Source organism: Erythrolamprus reginae, chromosome 1 (assembly GCF_031021105.1).
Source record: "Erythrolamprus reginae isolate rEryReg1 chromosome 1, rEryReg1.hap1, whole genome shotgun sequence".
NCBI classification, from domain to species: domain Eukaryota; kingdom Metazoa; phylum Chordata; class Lepidosauria; order Squamata; family Dipsadidae; genus Erythrolamprus; species Erythrolamprus reginae.
The window spans coordinates 297,312,089-297,332,103 of record NC_091950.1 but is presented as its reverse complement, the minus strand read 5'-3'; the positions used below and the strand labels follow the sequence as shown (position 1 = coordinate 297,332,103).

The window sequence follows — 20,015 nt, the reverse complement described above, 5'->3', positions numbered from 1 at the left end:
ACGTAACAAGGAACTCCTCGGCTCCTTTGCTTCCTCCCCCCGCTCCCATCTTTTGTTATTGTTGTTATTGTTGTTGGCCACCGGTGGTCCCCGCGTACGGTCCTCGGCCCGCGCCACGACGGGGACGAAACGGCCGCGGAGACCTTTCATTAAAACGCCCCCTGTGTTACAAAAGGCGCGCTGGTTGGGGGAGCGCGCGCGCGGCTGGCCTCCAAATGTGTGGGTGGGTGAGGGAGAGAGCGAGCGAGATAATTGAAAGGAAGGTCGCCTTAGGTTGCCGAAGTGGCAGCAGTGGGGCTGAAAGAACCTAAGAAATTGTGGCCAGGAATTTGTATGAGAGAGCGCGCGCGCAAGAAAGAAATAGCGCGCCTTCGAACCCACAGCCTGAGGAGGGAGGAGGATGCTGAGCGTTCGAGAGCGGCTGGCTTTGACGACGGCCCGCTAGCCAGCCGGGCTACGCAATTCCCCCTTCAAGAAAGGAGGGAGGGAAAGAGGCTCAAGCCGAAGCTGCTCTCCACGCCTGCCTGCCCTCGGCACTGGGAAAGGGGGAACGTATCTACAGTCGCGTTGAAACCTCTCCAGCTGAGGCGGAGCTTGACGTTTTCGTGGGTGGGCGGCATTTTGGAGGGGAGCTGGGCCGCTGAAAAGAACGGCGCTAGTATTCGACGAGCAAAGACGTTGCGCCGACGGAGGGCTTTGCTTTGTTTTGATTTTGGCGGGAGGGTCGTCTCCAGACCCGCGCAAGTAGCCCTCAAGAAAAGCTTCGCTTAATGCGTGGCGTCAGGCTTTGGTCCTCACATATTAGGTTCCATCCATGCCAATAATCGTGTGTGTGTGTGTGTGTTAAAGTTAATCTCTAGGACCATATTCTGAATTGGTGGAAAGGACTCAAAATGTATCCCATAACCAAGTGTTATTTTTAAATCTTAAAATCTGGCAACTAAACACAACCTATCTTTCCCAACCCTTTCATTCAGTTCTTCAAGGCTGGCTGATCTAGGAGTCCGAAACGCCATTGCCCCAAATTAGAGTTGTATTAGCACCGATCCTCTCATTCTTCCCTGTTTTGTTTCTGAGATACTTGACTTTACTTCTTTACCTCTGTTGAGACAAAAAATTGTATGATAGAGGATATTTGGCACTAAATGTTGGATTAACGGTACACACGGAAGCAGAATGCACTGATTATATTCGGTGTACACACCTACTATTTAATAGCTCATAATTATCTGATGCTATACAGTATGGAGGTTTTCATTAGCGAAAATCACCATTTCCATTAGTGAAAATCATAATTATGAAAAGATTTGTCATTAGGTCTGAAATTGATCTTAAACTAAGTGCACAATACCCAAAGAGAAAATTATCCAAAATGTGCAAACAAAGCTCTCCTTCAAAAAAATAAAAAGTACAATCTGTCAAAATTTATTTGGGTTCCAATTCTTGGTCTGCATTTTATTTATTACAGTTGGCTCATTGACACTAATGGGGCCCTGATTAGAGGGAAATGCATTCTAGCATTCTAAGGCACAATTGAAAAAAATATTTTAATCCAGATTCACATCAAATTGATTTAGTTAAGAATGGAGATTTGCTGTAAAGCTCTTTTTAAAGAGCTCTTTTAGGGAAAAAATATTCCCAAACAATTTTCAATATTTCCAAATTTGTAGGATATTGCTGCATGGGATATATAGATATATGCATATCTAATACGTACATATAAGCATATATCCAGTAGAGCTTTACAGTCTTTCAATAATAATCATTAGGTGTTATTATACCTCATGATTCTTGACAAATGTATCTTTTCTTTTATGTACACAAAGCATATGCACCAAAGACAAATTCCTTGTGTATCCAATCATACTTGGATTCCATTCCATTCTATTCTATTCTCACAGAAATTCAAAATTGTAATGCTATCTATTCTGCAACATTGATGCAATATTATAAAAACATTTTACCATTTTTATTGTATATATACTGCAGAACAGAGATTCCTAAATCATTTGTCCCCACACCTCCTTTGTATAATTTTAATGTACGTACCTCCCCAAAAAATCCAAAAATTAGACTACAGTATCTCATTCAAATCATGCAATAAATATACATCAGTTTTACATTTATGCATGGTGTGTAATCATAGCTGATCCCTTCACTAGTCAATATAGCCATTGACAGGTTTCACTTTTGGTTATTACCATAAATCCCAGATTTGGTTAATGGTGCTCTCTAATCTTTATGTTTTTTTATCATCAATATATTTATTATGGAAAAGTGGTAATAGTGAGATGTATAGTAAAATAATAAAATTTAAAATAGTAAAATGCCAATCAGCAAACAGCCAAACAAAAGAATCCCCAAAACCCATGCAGACAGGCAAGGCACCAGAATATAAACTGACAGCAAACAGCACTGCTTATTAACACTGATGATATTACCTAGTTAGGATAATGAAATATCTGCAAGTATACAAGCTAGCTCAGAGGATCCATCATTTCAACCCTGAGCTACAAATAGTTTCCTTTAATAGTACAATGTATGTCTGTACAATTTACAGTATCTATGTTCTTTATTCAATAAGAAGCTAGAAAATTCCTATGGTACAAGGCAAGCATTTCACTTGGACTTAAGGCACCCTTGTCATTATTGCCAGCAGCCAGTAGTAGACTGTGAAACTATTACATTTGTCTCATCAATCTGCTAATCTAGACTAAAGCTTCATCCATGAAATCAAGAAGAAAAAGCATCCTTACCTTATCATGAGCAGGTCAATGTGTAAATTGTCACTAAGCCACCAGTGGAAGTTGGCAATATCTGAAGTACAGTGATACCTTGTCTTACAAACTTAATTGGTTCTGGGACGAGGTTCTTAAGGTGAAAAGTTTGTAAGATGAAACAATGTTTCCCATAGGAATCAATGGAAAAGCAATTAATGCGTGCAAGCCCAAAATTCACCCCTTTTGCCAGCCAAATGCCCGCTTTTGCACTGTTGGGATTACCCTGAGGCTCCCTTCCATGGGAAACCCCACCTCCGGACTTCTGTGTTTTTGCGATGCAGCAGGGGAATCCCAGCAGGGGAATCCCACCATCGCAAAAATGAGCACTTCGCTGGCAATGGAAGTCCAGAGGTGGGGTTTCCCAGTGAAGGGAGCATCAGTGAAATCACAGCATCGCAAAAACACCGAAGTCCTCAAAACCCCATCTCCGGACCTCTGTGTTTTTGCGATGCTGCGATTTCACTGAGGCTCCCCTCGCTGGGAAACCCCACCTCCAGACTTCTGTTGCCAGCGAAGTGCCAGTTTTTGCACTGCTGGGATCCCCTGCTGGGATTCCCCTGCAGCATCACAAAACACGGAAGTCCAGAGGTGGGGTTTCTCATGGAGGGGAGCCTCAGGGGAATTCCAGCAGTGCAAAAACGGGTGCTTCGCTGGCAACGGAGGTCTGGAGACGGGGCATCCCAGCGGCGGTAGTGGGTTTGTAAGGTGAAAATAGTTTGTAAGACAAGGCAAAAAAATCTTAAACCCCGGGTTTGTATCTTGAAAAGTTTGTATGACGAGGCGTTTGTAAGATGAGGCATCACTGTATTAGTTGTTGTAAATTGTCCAAGAAAGAGGTCTACGAGGAAGGAAGGAATAAAAATAACAGTGATATAGATGTAACGTTGTATCAATTCATTATCTTTATTTTTGCAAAGTGTGTTGAGATTTGAGTTGGTAGGATTTAACTATTACCAAGCAAACTCGCAGCTTTATATTTTTAAGTATTTATTTGTTTTGAGCTTATATAGTAGTTGTAATCAAGGTTTATTCAAATCAATGCATATTTTGCAGTTAGGTTTAATGGTATATGAATTGAATATTAAACATTAACTTTGTTTTAGAAAAAGATTTGCTTCATCAAAAAGCAATACAAATACAACTATGGGTGGGATAAGCTCTTTAATCATAATAATCATCATCATGATCCTCACAACAAAAATTGTATGTAAAGTATTTGACCGCTTTACAGCCCTAAGCAGTTTACAGAGTAATCTTGGTCATCATTTTACTGATGTCAGAAGGATGGAAGGCTGAGTCAATCTTGAGCCAGTGAAAATCGAACTATCAAACTGCTGGCAGTCAGCAGTCAGCCTGCAGTACTGCATTCTAACCACTGCACCACCACAGTTCTAAATGATGCTTATATAATGACATAGAAGTGCCACAATAATATGTTATCATTGGCCCTCTTCCTTCCCTGTGGATAACCACAGTAGCTTGTAATATACAAAGAGGTCACTTGGGCTTCTTGTATCTCCATTGACATTTGGGGCATCACTTGAGTCGGGTGGACAAAACTAAACGTGATAGAGTGGTACCTCTACCTAAGAAAAGCCTCTACTTAAGAACATTTCTAGATAAGAATCGGGTGTTCAAGATTTTCTTGCCTCTTTTTAAGAACCATTTTCTACTTAAGAACCCAAGCCTGGAAAAAATTCCCAGGAAATTTGAGAGGGGCATGAAGGCCCAGCCATTCCCCCTTTAATCCCGGCCATCTCGGGCTTTTATGGGCTGCCAGTGGAGCCTTTTGGTGGCACTTAAGGAGGCTTTGGCAGTCCAGAGCCAACGGAGTGTTTTCCTTTCTCTGGGCACTTGGAGAGGGAATAAATCACTTCACTGTGGTGACTTCCTCACACTGCCTCCCATACATCCGGCACAAGGTTGCCTCCCGGAGTGTCTGGGTGTGGAAAGGCAAAAGGGGGCGCTTCGCCCCGGCTCGATCAACTTGGCTTCAGCCAAACCGATGAGTCACCACAGTGGCTACAAAGGCGCCGGCTACAAAGCGAGTGAGCGAAAGGAGAGGGGAGCCCTTCAGCATGGGAAGGAAGAGGAAGCAGGTAGTAGCAGCAGCAGCAACAGCCACATTTCAGTCAAAGGAGCGAGAGGTTCCTCCCTCTCACCCGCCTGGGTTTCTCTCTCTGGCTCAGTGTATGGGAGGCAGCCTCCCGCCGGGTGTATGGGAGGCATGTGCTCCTCCTCGCCGTCTCAGAGTCCTTTTTTTTTTAAGCCTTAAAGTTTTGGATTCTTTTGATTCCCCTCACCTCACCTTCTTCCTTCAGCAGCGACTGTCCTCCTCCTCTTCCTCCCACCCAAATTCCGAGCTTTTATTTCTTTCCTAATGGGTTTGCACTCATTATTTGCTTTTACATTGATTCTTATGGGAAAAATTGCTTCTACTTACAAACTTTTCTACTTAAGAACCTGGTCACAGAACAAATTAAGTTCTTAAGCATAGGTACCAATGTGGTTATCTGCATATTAATGATTCCTCAACATAAAATTTGAATGAGTGCCCTTAGAGGTTAAATGGCATTGATGTCAAAGAGAATGCCATGACATCCTTCTAAATCAGCCCTGGGCAAGATGCGCCCACAGGCTGCATCCGGCCCACCCGCTGTCTGTGACTGGCCCACGGAGGTAAAAACCAAAAGCCGTGCGGCGTTCCCAAAACCCGTGCGGTGGAGTCGGATGGCCTCGCCACCTGCGCATAGAAGCAAAAAGCAAAAAAGCGGCAGTCGCATCGTGCCTGTTGCTCGGCTGATGGCGCTGCCTACACCGGAGCTCTCGCCTCACCCTCTCCACCTTTCCCGTAAGTTGACTTAACCTTCTTTGGGAATTCGCGGCAGAGCCTCTCCCACCCCCAGTGGGTGGAAATCAGGTTGGGGAGCAGGGAGAGAATTGGAAGACAGAGAATGGAGGGAAGGAAGGAGGACGGGAAGGAAGGAAGAAAGGAAGGAGAGAAAGGAGGGGAGGGAGGCTCCAGAGGCTTCTCCCATCCACACCTAGAGTTCTTCCGGAAACCTAAAATGCCCTCCCAGAGCTCCACATGAGCTGAAAATCAGCTGGCTATCACACATGCTCACTGGAGCTGACCTAGGGCAACGGTTTGCGTGCTGGTAGATATGGCTCTGTGTGCCACCTGTGCCACCCGTGCCATAGGTTTGCCACCACTGGGCTGGAGGTTAGTAAAATGAGGAACCAGATTGTTGGGGACAATATGCTGACTCTGTTAATTGCTTAGAGAAGCTGCCAAGCACTGTGAAGTGGTATATGTGTCTAAGTGTTATTGCTATTACCAATAATAACATTGCAAAGATGTACTTGGTAAACATAATTATATTAAACCATCCCTGCATGGAATGGTAGAAGCACTGCAACATAGTGCCCCAATCACCACAGTCAAACCAGGAGAATATTGTGCTCACTGGCATTGAAAGCTGCTAAAAAGTCAAGCAAAATCAATATACACTTCCTCTGTCTCTTGAAATGAATTTATTTGACAAGATGAGAAAGGGAGACTATGTTTGCTGGCCTAAACCCAAGCTGGGAAGGATCAAAATAGCTGGCAGTCTGTCTTTCAAGAATGTTTGCAGCTGCACAAACATTAATACAGTCAGGCACACGGCCGCAAACAGGGAAAGGTTCAGGGGTGAAATGCTCCCGCCATTTGGGTTATCTTGCCTAAAACGTTCTGTGCATGCGCAGAGGGTAAAAGAATCCAAAATTGTGGCATCCAGGCAGGTGGGCAGAACCTCGTGCTGCATTTACGACTGCCTCTCTGGCGACTGACAGGCACAAGCGAACTAGGAGCATTTCACCCCTGGAAAGTTTGATAGCTTAAGCCAGTGTTTCCCAACCTTGGCAACTTGGAAGATATCTGGACTTCAACTCCCAGAATTCCGCAGCCAGCATTCGCTGGCTGGGGAATTCTGGGAGTTGAAGTCCAAATATCTTCAAGTTGCCAAGGTTGGGAAACACTGGCTTAAGCTTAGGATATGGGAAAAGCTTCTCCAAGAATTCTTTAGGGAAAAAATGACTTCTGTTGTATTCTTTCAAGTAAAAGTTGGACCCAGTCAAGCTTTTGTTATCTTAGTCCATCTCCAGGTTAATTGGAGAGGCCTTGAATGGTATGGGGCATCTGCTTCCATGAAAGCTCCCCCCACTGTGCCAGCCTCGTGTTTGAGTAGCAAAATACGCAGCACCTCACTTCCCCCCTCCAGATTGACAAAATGTATTTCACAAAAAGCACACAAAAATTCCACATTTGAGAAATGTCATTTCTAATAAGGAGTGCATGTTTTATCAAATCATGTTATGTATGTACATGGTGGAAAAAGAACTAATAGATGTTTCGCTTTGAGTATTACACCACCTGTATTATCATTGCAATTTTAAGAAAGAAGCAAGATACTGTACACTAACGAAAAATGACAATCAAGCTACAGATCCATGGCAATCGACTAACCTCAATCATTATTAGAAAGAGTTATTCCTCTTGACTCATGTGACCAGAAATGAAGTGGCTAATATAAGTGTCACATAAAGTAGATATGTAGCATACAGTAAGAATGGGGATTTATTTTTGGGGGTGATGGTGTTGGACGAGACATTTGTTGTTGGATAATCACTAGGAAGAAAAGGGCATGATATACTTTTCTCAAAGCTAAGTGGGTAAAATCTTAATGTTGGGTAAGGTTTAACCAAGAGTTAGTGCTGTATTCAAAAATTGAACTTAAATTTCAGTCTTTGTCAGAATTGCTGGCATAAGCTAAAACCTCATATAATATACGAAAGCTGGTGGATTTTTTAAATTGAGAGGTTGTCAATAAAATCAGATTTCATCAAGAAAGCAAATAGAGTTGGTAGTCTTCAATTTATGACCGGTCATTTAAGTCAGTGTTTCCCAACTCCTGGGAGTTGAAGTCCAGATATCTTCAAGTTGCCAAGGTTGGGAAACACTGATTTAAGTAATGGTTCAAAGTTATGATGAACCCCTGAAAATATATTTATGAGCCAGTTCTGAAGTTTGATGGCCATCTCTACCCCACATGACAGCATTTTGGACACTCAGCTACCATCTACAGCTATCTGCAATATCCCATGGTCACGCGTGCAATTTACAGCGTTTTTGCTGAAAATCTGCATTTTTTTTAACAAAAGCATCCCATAGTTAAGTGGCAAAAATGCCTTAATCACTTAATCACCACTGCAAAATAAGGTCATAGAATCTGACTGGTCATGGGAGAAGATCCACTTTATGATCATCAATGCTTACATAGGCTGGTTCCATGATAGTTACAAGGCTTATCTTCAAGGAAATAACACCTTTACCATTTCTTAGGAGAGGTTCAGAACAATGCTCAATGCAATGGCTGCCAGGTTCCTGCACTTTATTCATGCAGTATATTGTTACTATTTATGATCATATGCAGTAACTAAGGAATTCCATTTGAATGTTTTGTGTATATACCATATTTTTTGGAGTATAAGACACACTTTTTTCCTCCCTAAAAGAGGCTGAAATTTGGGTGCGTCTTATATTTATGCTGTTCAATATCTACATGAAGCCGCTGGGTGAGATCATCCGACGGCATGGGGTGTGGTATTATCAGTAAGCTGATGATACCCAGTTATACCTCTCCACCCCATCCCAATTCAGTGAAGCGGTGGATGTGATGTGCCGGTGCCTGGAAGCTGTAAAGGATCTGGATGGGAGCCAACAGGCTCAGGCTCAACCCAGATAAGACCAAGTGGCTGTGAGCTTTTCCTCCTAAGGATTCCTCGTTCTGTCCGTCCATTGTTCTGGGGGGTGGAAACATTGTCCTCTTCAGATAGGGTCCGCACCTTGGGTGTCCTCCTGGACCCGCAGCTGAGTTTTGACCATCACCTTTCAGCTGTGGCCAGGGGGACCTTTGACCAGGTTCGCCTGGTTCACCAGTTGTGGCCCTACTTGGACCAGGAGGTTCTCCTGGCCCTCATCACCTCCTGTCTTGATTATTGCAACATGCTCTGCACGGGGTCCTCATTTTACCCACCTCGGAAGGATGGAAGGCTTTGAGCCAGTGATGAAATTTGAACTGCTGACCTACATATCTACAGTCAGCTTTAGTGGCCTGCAGTACTGCACTCTACCTGCTGCACCACCTCGGCTCTTCTTAGCTTGTGTTAAAAAAAAAGTGCTGTTTCAAAGGAATGCCTAATTCCTATTTATAAGTGTTCTCCCTGTGTGTCCCAAACTCCCGTAATTACAGGGTAATTAGTCCAGAGAGACACACACCACACGATAGAAGGAAAACCCAAAGTCTTTATCAACAGAAAAGCAGAAAAAACTCCCTTTTTAAATGTCAAAGGGATTTTCTGGTACACACAAGGCACAGGTTAAATGCAATCCAATTTCTCACCCAGTAACTGGGAAATTGAGTACAAAGTCCAGAAATTCCACATTCAGTCTTGAACAGGGAAACAGCAAAACCATGATCTTGACGAACTATGAATCAGATAAACTTCCAGAAGGTTAAACCAGTACACTGTTCTTTTTATCTGTAGCACTAATTACAGCAGCCCCACCCAACCACAGGTGGCCTCACTTATCTCCTGTAATAATCCTTCAGTTGTTCTCTCCTATGCATCACCCTACGCATGCGTGGATCTGTCATAAGTTCTTGTTCAGAATCGAGGGATGATAAGGATGATTGATCTCCTCCTGTGCTGTCTGCCAAACTCCCCTCTTCCCTGCCACTCATGCTTCCTTTGTCAGAGGAGACTTCGTCGGGAGATTCTATCGGGAGCAAAACAGGCCTGCGGCATGTGGATGTTTCCCCCACATTCACCTCCACATTCCTTGGGGCAGGAGCTGGGCCAGAGCCAACCACAACAATAAGCAGTGGCATAAGATACGCAAAGTGCTTTTGAAAAAACCCGTCATCGGCTATATGAGCTGAGAACTCTGTTTAAACTAGGTATCCAGAATATCCTATAGCCAGGGATGGCTAACCTTTTTCTCATCATGTACCAAAAGCGCATGTGTGCCTGACAGCATGTGCCTGCACATGCCTGCACCCATACTGCAATGTGCGCACAACACTCCTCGCACACCCCTGTGCGTGCATGCATGACCCCCACCCCACCCCATATATGCATGCACAACCCTCATGCTCCCCTGCTGCAACTCCCCCCATTTAGCAAGCCTCCCTGCATCCTCCTGGGACCAAAAATGGGCTATGGGAAGGCACACCGCACCCCCCCATCCCCTGTTTTGGGTCTAACAGACCTACCTGCAGCCTCCTGGGACCAAAAACAGGCCACGGGGGGCACTGTACCCCTCTGCACTCCAGCTGCCACTGTCCATGCGCACATGACCCCCCCCCACAGATGTGCATGTGTCTCCTGCATGCCCCCCACCCTCCATTCATATGCAGCAAATAGCTGAAAATCAGCTGGCCATGCACATGCACAGTGGAGCTGAGCAATGGTTTGCTTGCCCGCGAGAGAGCTCAACGTGCCACCCAGGGCACGCGTGCCATTGGTTTACCATTATGTCTTTACCAAAAGTATTACAAGAGGGCAGTTCCCTATGAGTAGAGAGATGAGGACTTGCAGCCCCCTTAAAGAAGCCAATAAGAGCTACATTTTTGTAATGGTGATTAATTACAACCACTAAATAACTTGAGTCAGAAGAGGAAATACAGTACTTTAAAATTGGAAATATGACTTTAATTGTGGATGGGTTGAGAAAAACCCCATGCAATCTATGTAAAAGAAATACAGTGGTACCTCTACTTAAGAACTTAATTCATTCTGTGACCAGATTCTTAAGTAAAAAAGTTTGTAAGTAGAAGCAATTTTTCCCTTAGGAGTCAATGTAAAAGCAGATAATGCGTGCAAACCCATTAGGAAAGAAATAAAAGCTCGGAATTTGGGTGGGAGGAGGAGGAGGAAGAAGAGGACAGTCGCTGCCCAGAGCGAAGGGAGCGTTTCTTTTCTCTGGGCGCTGGCAGAGGTTTATTTCCTCTCCAAGCGCCCAGAGAAAGGAAAATGCTTTGTTCGCTCTGGAATGCCAAAGCCTCCTTAAGCACCACCAAAAGGCTCTTCTGGCAGCCCAGAAAAGCCTGAGATGGCTGGGATTAAAGGGTGAATGGCAGGAAACTGGCCGGGCGTTTGTGCCACTCTCAAATTTCCTGGGAAATTTTTCTGGACTTGGATTCTTAAGTAGAAAATGATTCTTAAGAAGAGGCAAAAACATCTTGAACACCTATTCTTATCTAGAAAAGTTCTTAAGTAGAGGTGTTCTTAAGTAGAGGTACCACTGTATACCTGTATGAATGTCAATACGTACTAAGGTTTTTGTACATATATCCATTTCCCCAAAATTAAGACCCTTATATTTTTTTGAACCCTGAAATAAGAGTTTGGCCTTCTTGCCATGCACTCAAAAGTCCCATTGGGTATTGGGATGTCTCATTACGGGGTAGGAATGTAGATGTACCGTACTCAGTGAAGTAATTCTATTTACCACTGAGTCTCTTGTGAGTTAATAATCCGGTCAATTTATCTCGGCTAGAAGTTGTCATTAAATGTATTAATTTACAATTTGTGGTGGGTTCAGCATAAATCCAGAGATCTGGTATAGTAGAACATGGAAACAAAAATAAGTTATTGGGACAAGCTGTCCCACAGTTTGGGGAATGTGAAAGTCCACTGTCTGTAATCCTCTGAGCATTAGCACTTTTAAAAAGTCTGATCTCTAAATTGTATTTGATAAAAATGTGACTTAACAAATGGATTGTTCATTTCAATCCCTGTATTCTGGTACCGTGCCAATTACATTCCTGCAGCCAAAGCCCTCAGTATTTTATTGAAATACACAGAGACGTCTACGACTGATTATTTCTTTGAAAAACTATTCATTGGTTCTGACCTGATTCCATTCTTGATACAAATGAATTCACAAGCTTCTTCACTAGCACAATGGAAAGTATGTAATAAAGCCTGTTCAATGCAATAATAAGCACTGCAATTAACTTTGATACAATGGTTTTAATGATGAAATAAGGATCCGTTCAACACTGCTACCTAAGTTCTATAGCTAACTATAACTATAATTGTTGGTCACTTGCATATCTATTTAGCCAAAACATTATACAGTAGTCTGTAGAAGATTTAGTTATAAGCATAGGTTTTGAGAAAGTAATTTTAATGCAATAAACCTTTTCACCTCTATCAGCAAATTATCTCTGTATTTTTTGGAACAGATAATTATAATAGGAAATAAGGAACAGATGCAGGTTAAATAATAAATGTAATTGTACTGTGCATAGTAGTATTGTTGGAAAACAAATACTGTACAGTATAATATTTGCTTTTTACTGTTATTTTGTAAACATATTTCAGTCTTGCTACAGTTGGTAGATTTTAAGTTCAAAATGAACTTAATAATTATAAAGTTACCTCATTTTATTAGAAATCTCTACATTTCATATTTTTTCAATCAATTTTCCCTGTATCTGTGCAAATGTTGTCTTTTTTATTGTACATAATATCTAATATATATATATAAATATTATTCACTCAGTATTCCATTTTGGAGTAATTTCACAGACTCTTTCTTCTTTCTCTTACTCTTTTGCTTTTTAAACATATTTTAAAATTAATATTCTGGTCCACATGCCAAAAATGGGCCAATAACCAACATTTCTATTTTTGTGAAATAAGTGTTGTGTAAGCATCCTATGGAAACTCCATGCTTGTTGCTAAGGTACAGTATATGTACAATAAACATCTGTATAAATGTCAATACAGTGGTACCTCTACTTAGGAACTTAATTCGTTCCATGACTGATTCTTAAGTAGAAAAGTTTGTAAGTAGAAGCAATTTTTCCCATAAGAATCAATGTAAAAGCAAATAATGTGTGCAAACCCATTAGGAAAGAAATAAAACCTCAGAATTTGGGTGGGAGGAGGAGGAGGAAGAAGATGAGGTGGACAGTCACTGCTGAAGAAAGAAGGTGAAGTGAGGGGAATAAAAAAAAATCCAAAACTTTAAGGGTTTAAAAAAAAAGAGGGACTCAGGTGGCGAGGAGCAGCACACACCTCCCATACACCCGGCATGAGCCTACCTCCCATATACTGCGCCAGAGAGAGAAACCCAGGGGGAGTGGCAGGAAACTGGCCAGGCCTTCATGCCGCTCTCAAATTTCCTGGGAAATTGTTCCAGGCTCGGGTTCTTAAGAAGAGGCAAAAAAAATTGAACACCTGGTTCTTATCTAGAAAAGTTCTTAAATAGAGATGTTCTTAGATAGAGGTACCAATGTACTGAGTTTTTTGTATATACAGGAATGTAGGTGTACTCGGGGAACTAATTCTATTCACCCCTGAGACTCTTTATGAGTTAATAATCTGGTGAATTTGCCTAGGTTAGAAGGTTGTCATTAAATGCATTACAGTAATTTATAATCTGTAGTGGCTTCAGCATAAATCTGGAGCTCTGGTATACTATCATTATTGTGTGGGATTTTTTTAAGAATAGGAGAAGCAATCTAACATTACTGAATATTTAAGTCCTTTAGTAAAAATGTCATGAAGTAATAACTTAAAACCATTAAACCATTAATCAGCAGAAATGTGACCGCATACATCATTGCAATCTACAGTGCTAATTTATAACTTATATCCTATAAAATAGCTAAATTCTTTTTGTATAACAGGTATAATTTACATGTTACTTGGGTTTACAACATGCTCTTTGGAAATCCTAGTAGTCTGGAGGCTGTTTAGGTGCTCAGATTGGGATATATTATTTTGGCCATCCTAGTTGGACCTGATTTCTCTGTCCAACTCTTTCAATGGGCTCAGCTGCTATTCCCATAATTCTCAGTCGGTATGGGACTGATAGGGGCATATAAGAGTTACAACAGGAAGTATCCACTTCAAATCCCTAGCATAATTATTTAAAAGATTCATATAAAACCATATGACATTTGTTAAATCCTAAAATGTTTTAGAAAATGAATGAAACCCTGCAATTGTTTTGCTCTTAAAAGTAGTTGCATTACTCCTGAGGACGGATTTTCCCCTATATGTTATACTTCAAAAGACTATGTCAATCAGTGGACTAATTATAAAATACAGTATTACTGTAAGATATTAATGCATCCTTTAACCATGAATTGGGTTGAGCATGCATTCTCTATATGATTATACTGTTCAGATATGAAATATTATTATATGCTTTATTAAACTTTGTAGTATTTCAGTTTGCTCAAAGAAAACAAAATCAGTAAACCTAAGGTGAATAAACATACTGGAGCACCTGATGGTAATGATACTTATTGGGCAGCATTAAAATGCATTAAATAAATAATAGAGCTTACTTATTTTCAAACCACATGTCTGTGCTTAAATAAAAGCTGTGTTCTCATCTGTAATGAACATTAGTTCAAAATTTTATTGGGGTATGTATTCTTTAGCAATGTGATGATATATAATGACATGGAAACTTACAAACTCTTTTAATGGGAATCATAATTTTCTAGTGTGTCTAGCACTATACTGACAGCATATTTTTAGTCAACCAATGCACGTCTTTTAAAATCATGTCCAATTGTAGAACACAGAATTAGTAGGAAGCTTACCGTCAGAAAAGGATTTGCATATCAAACAAAACTATATTTTGTTAATTTGGGTTTGTTGAAGAGGTAACTTACAGCACATTATACAATAAAGCAAACAAATCATAGCATGGCTTAATGCCATAATGGATTTAAAATATTTAATATGGTTCAGTTGGAAAAAATTACAATTAGATACTATACCTGATTTTCAAACTCATTTAGTTGATCTTTATATTACTTATATTACTTTTCTATGGACTTATTCCCTACCATATTATGTGCTTAATGGTCATGATAATTGTAATAATAGCAGTATCAGTAACTGAAGCAAAGTAAAATCCTTAATTTTATCTGTGAAATATATAAAAATATATGTATATTATAACAATTCAGTCTTATATCTATTATAGATATATTATAGATATACTTACTGGAAACTAACATTATTGCACATTAAAAAAATGATTGGGAAGACGTCATTTGGACCTTACATAAATACAGCGCCTTTCTGCTACTCATCAAAGCAGACTGACTTTTAGGCTTCTACACTACCTTGAAAAAATGTAGATTCTAGATGTAGATTGAGTCATTAAAATCAATGCAATTTTTAAGTACTGTACTTGAATCTTTCCCACTCCCTCATGCAGAAAGGGTGGGGGAAACATCATCCAGTTCACAATTGGTCATTTTTGAAGCATGCACACCCATAAAATGAAGTAATTAAGGCTGAATGTCTTTAATTCAGTTCTGAGGATTTATAGCCAAAAAAGGGCAAACGGGATTTACAGCAAAGTGTTGGAATCAGTTGTGAAATCCATTTTTTAAAAATTACAGATTCTGTGGGCATGGTGGAAGAAGAAGGATACTGCAAAATCTCCATTCCTACCTCTGGCCAGCCAGTGGTGGTATTTGCCAGTTCTCCAAACTACTCAAAATTTCCGTTAACAGTTCTCTGAACTACTCAAAATTTCTTCTACCGGTTCTTCAGAGCCTGTCACATTTCACTCCTGGTTGGAATTTTTTGAAAGTCCAAAAAGATTTCTTTCAACTCATTTTTGAAGCAAAATCCATCCAATAAGCAGAAAAGGCCATTTGAGCCAATAGCATCTTATGCATAACTTATCAATGTAATGAATCAATGTGATACATCATGGATAAATTTCCATAGTTAAGCCGATTCATAATGTTGAGCTGGAAAAAGTCCTCTTCAGGAGGAAATTTGTAACTTTAAGTTTACTCTGAATAAGTGCAACTGGTCTCAATAATAGTTGCTGAAATGTAACTGCTAAAGGTGAGTGACTCTTGTCATTGGAAGTCTTATACAATTTAGTAGTCATTTGCTTCCATTTGCATACTTTTAGGTATACTGTTTCATTGAAAAAATACTTATTTTGATAAAACACACACATAACTGTACTACTGTATTCTAAAAATGATTTTTATTAAGATATTTACATTTAAAAAGAAAACAATACAAAGGGGGGGGGGGAAGGAAAAGAAAAGAAAGAAGAAACACACCAGGACAAAAAAATAACAATATTTTATTTTATGTACACTGAGAGTATATGCACCAAAGACTAATTCCTTAGGTCCCCAATCACACTTGGCCAATAAAGAATTTTCCTTCTTTCTTTCCTTCCTTCCTTCCTCCCATCCATCCATCGACATAATATGACTCCAAGGGTTATCACAGCAATTAATATCGATTTATATTTATATAGTTTTTATAATTCAATATTTTATCTTTTCCATAATATTTTTCCTTTTGAAACTCAGTAGCCATAGTTATACTAACATAATATATACAATTAATACTATGTATGTATGTATGTATGTATGTATGTATGTATGTATGTATGTATGTAAGTAAATTATTCTAAATTCAGATTGCTCGAGAGAGAACTGTTTCATTTAGCAAATTATTCTATGGGTCAATAAAATTAAAACCTAAGCGAAGGGGATAGGTTCAAAAATACCAGCGATCTAACACGACGGTTTCTCATTGCATTCTTCTTCCATAAAGTTTCTTCCATGAAGTTCCTACAGGAGGAGAGGCGGCGATTCTTAGTAGAACTCTAGGAACAACTTTCAGAGTATTTTACTTTACAACTAGATCGGAGATCGTATTTCGGGAACCACGAATTTTACGCTCCGCTTTACGGCGAGTCTGGAGAGCCAGACCGACGGCAATTCCGAACTCGGACCCCTCGGTACTTACAAACTGTACCAATTTACTCGTCCTCCCAGGCAAGACCGTAAGGTAAAGAAATGGTGCAAAAGAGTTGTTTTTTGCGACACTTAAGATGGCTGCCTCCATGAGATTAGCGTGCCGCTTCGGTACCGGGAAAGCTACTTAGCGTTTCCACCCCACCCACACCGACTTTTAAGGAGTTTACAAAGCGAGTGTAGTGCTAATGCTCCTCCGTGGCAGGACGGCGAAGATTCCAAGAAGGGGCGGGGCAGGAGCGGAAAAGCGCGCATAAATACGAGCGGAGAGAAGCAAAACTACCCGTAGGAAGAGCTTGGAGTAGGACTTGATCTCGATGATCAAGCCTGTAGCAGGTCCTGCTCGTTTGCTGTACCGATACAATTCGGGGGAGACGGACAAGTGGCTACAAGAGCCGCGCGGGTTATTGATTTCGGAAGTGATGATGCGCCCCGTGTTGCTGTCACTTTATGGTAAAACTTGCTCCCGGATACTGGTCCAGTTCTGGGCTGAAGGTTATGCGAAGCCCGGGCAGCGGCGATGCCTCTTCTCCAGTTCTCCCTCGGTTTCTTCGGCTTCCTATTGGAGCAAAGTGGTTTCGGAGGCCGAGAAAATTGTGGGCTACCCGACCTCTTTCATGAGCCTCCGGTGCCTCTTGAGCGACGAGCTCAGCAATATCGCCATGCAGATGCGCAAGTTGGTGGGGACCAACCACCCGTTGCTTAACACGGCCAGGTGAGCGTTCAACTGTTGGCCAGTTTGCCTTTGAAGGCTTGCCAGGGATTCTTATTACTGTACATCCAAATGCCCGTGTTCCCATCCTCCTACTAGTATTAACATTCTGATCTTGCTCTTCCATATTTAGAACTCTTCAGCTGTCCAAAACTTATTGTATTTCTTTGACTGAATATACGATACTTCCTTGTTTGGAGTGTGTGTATTGGTCTACCTGTTGTTGACTGAGTAAACACTGGCTGTCTGAAGTCGTTTTAAATTAAGAGTTGCTTGGACTTATAACTCTAGAGCAGATGCTACCGGTATGCTGCTTCTGAATGTCATGCCTGTTTTAGAGCAAAGAGCATTAAGATATGCTAAGTTCTTGAGAAGATTTACAGTCTGGTGTAGAGTTCATAGGGAATTAGTTTCATCAAGATTTTTCTGCTGGAGATTTATACTTTTTGTGGCCTCTCTTTGGGGAAAAAAGAAAATTATTCTGAAAAATCAAGAAAATTACTCTGAATTGTTCAGAGTTGGCTCCATGTGGTTTATTTTACCACTGGAACTGCATTATGATCATACTGTTAGTTTGTGCAGTATATATTAGTTTACACTGACTCATCTTTTCTACCTTTCTGTTTATTTCTTTATGAAATACTGTATATTATTATTATTATTATTATTATTATTATTATTATTATTATTATATTCATTCATTCATTCATTCATTCATTCATTCATATATTAGATTTGTATGCCACCCTTCTCCGAAGACTCTCATGCTTTCTTTTACCTACAGTGTATTTCTAATAAATATTCTGCTCAAAAAAATAAAGGGAACACTCAAACAACACATCCTAGATCTGAATGAATGAAATATTCTCATTGGATACTTTGTTCTGTACAAAGTTGAAAGTGCACAAAAGCATGTGAAATTCATTGTCAATCAGTGTTGCTTCTTAAGTGGACATTTTGATTTGATAGAAGTTTGATTTACTTGGAGTTATATTGTGTTGTTTAAATGTTCCCTTTATTTTTTTGAGCAGTGTGGTTGGGGCAACCAGAGGTGGTCCTCAACCCTAGGACCACAATTGAGCTAAAAATTGCTGTTGCTAAGTGAGACAGCTGTTAAATTGCCTCATTTTATAACTTTTCTTGCCACGTTAAGTTAGTTACATGGCGGTTAAGTGAAACTGAATTCCCCATTGACTTTGCTTGTGATCACATGACCTTGGGACACTGCATTCCTCTTAAATATGAGCCAGTTGCCAAGTGCCCAGATTTTGATCACATGGCCAAGTGTCATAAGTGTGATAAATAGTCTTAAGTCACTTTTTTCAATGCTGCTGTAATTTGAATGGTCACTAAATGAATAGTTGTAATTCAAGGACTACCTGTATTTTCCAAAAATAGGCATGTTAGTATTATTACATCATAAAGAAATTTATCAAAAGTACCTTTATAAAATAGTCAGTAAAAATATAGGAACTAAGTACAGTGATTTTAAAAGACAGAAAAATACTATTCATTCGCTAGCTGACACTATTTTATGAGGCTTTTAAAAATTATTAGTGTTGCCAGATATATTTTGACTTTTTATAGGCTTCAGTGGCACTTCTACACACTTGGATTAACTTCTCAGGAAAAGCTATGAAACATAATATCCAGAGTACTCTGCTTCAAGGAATTGAATGTCTTGGTATTAACTTTGAATGTTGTGTCTTATTATATCCTAAGGAACTTGATTTAAAGATATACTGTACCACTGAAAATTAAAACTATTTGATGATGCTCAGTAATTTGTTAATATAAAACAGTTTTGAAAAAAAATGTTTCTATTTGATTCAGCATAGTTGATTAAAAAATAGCTGATGATCCAATGAATTGTTCTTCTGCTCTTTAATGTATATTTCCTTTTATCAGTTAAAATGGGTATGTATGTATGTAAGCACCACATAATTCACTTTGGTAGTTTTTTTCTCCATCGTAATATCTTATGTGGAAAAATATAGAGTTCTCAGCCAATAGTGATCAAGGGCTAGTCATAAAGATATTTTCAGGATCTAATAAAGCCAAGCAAAATAGTTTATAAAATTAAGAGAATGTTAACAGTTATTGGAGGGAACTAATTGTAAAGTGCTTGCTCCTTTCCCAATGGTTGAGTGTTTTCTTTGTTGGTTTGCAGTTTTCTTACTTTTTTTGGCAGATGGTGGATGTGCTAGTATGGTTTTTCCATACCTCTACTCTTTAATAGACTAGGATTCTTAAAATAACTAGCTTTCATTTTTAAAAGACAGTTATTGATGCCTTATACTGTCTTTAAAATTTAAAGTGTAAGTTGTACAACGTAATTAACATGAATTGCCTTCAGTTCTTTAATTGTTTCATCTAAATGTCTGTATACTATTGTAATTAGATCAAAGCAGAACTGTTATCGATTTGTCTATCTTTAAAGGTTAGCTCCAAATTTTCTATAGTGAATGATGGCTGTTGAATTATTTAATCTTACTGTGGAATTTTATCCCTTTTACTTTGTTTTTGTTATCATTATTGAAAATGGCCAAGAATCTAGTGAGTATGGCATATGTAAATAGTGTCAACTAGAAGGAGGTGTGAAAAAATACCAAGATGGAACTTGCCAATCTTGATGAACTACTTAAA

At 40.0% G+C, this 20,015-nt stretch overlaps 1 protein-coding gene across 2 annotated transcripts in view; it reads left to right on the top strand.

Moving 5' to 3' along the window:
• Positions 1–16,424: 16,424 nt before the first annotated feature.
• The window catches only part of PDSS2 (decaprenyl diphosphate synthase subunit 2), a 126,776-nt gene continuing 123,185 nt past the window's right edge, over positions 16,425–20,015 (top strand). The window contains exon 1 of one of the 2 annotated variants that reach the window (XM_070733304.1): positions 16,425–17,372. In XM_070733304.1, the coding sequence (XP_070589405.1) occupies positions 16,975–17,372 (398 nt within the window). In that variant the 5' untranslated portion in view covers positions 16,425–16,974. The remainder of the gene's footprint in view (positions 17,373–20,015) is intronic. The other variant, XM_070733305.1, reaches the window with a different exon arrangement.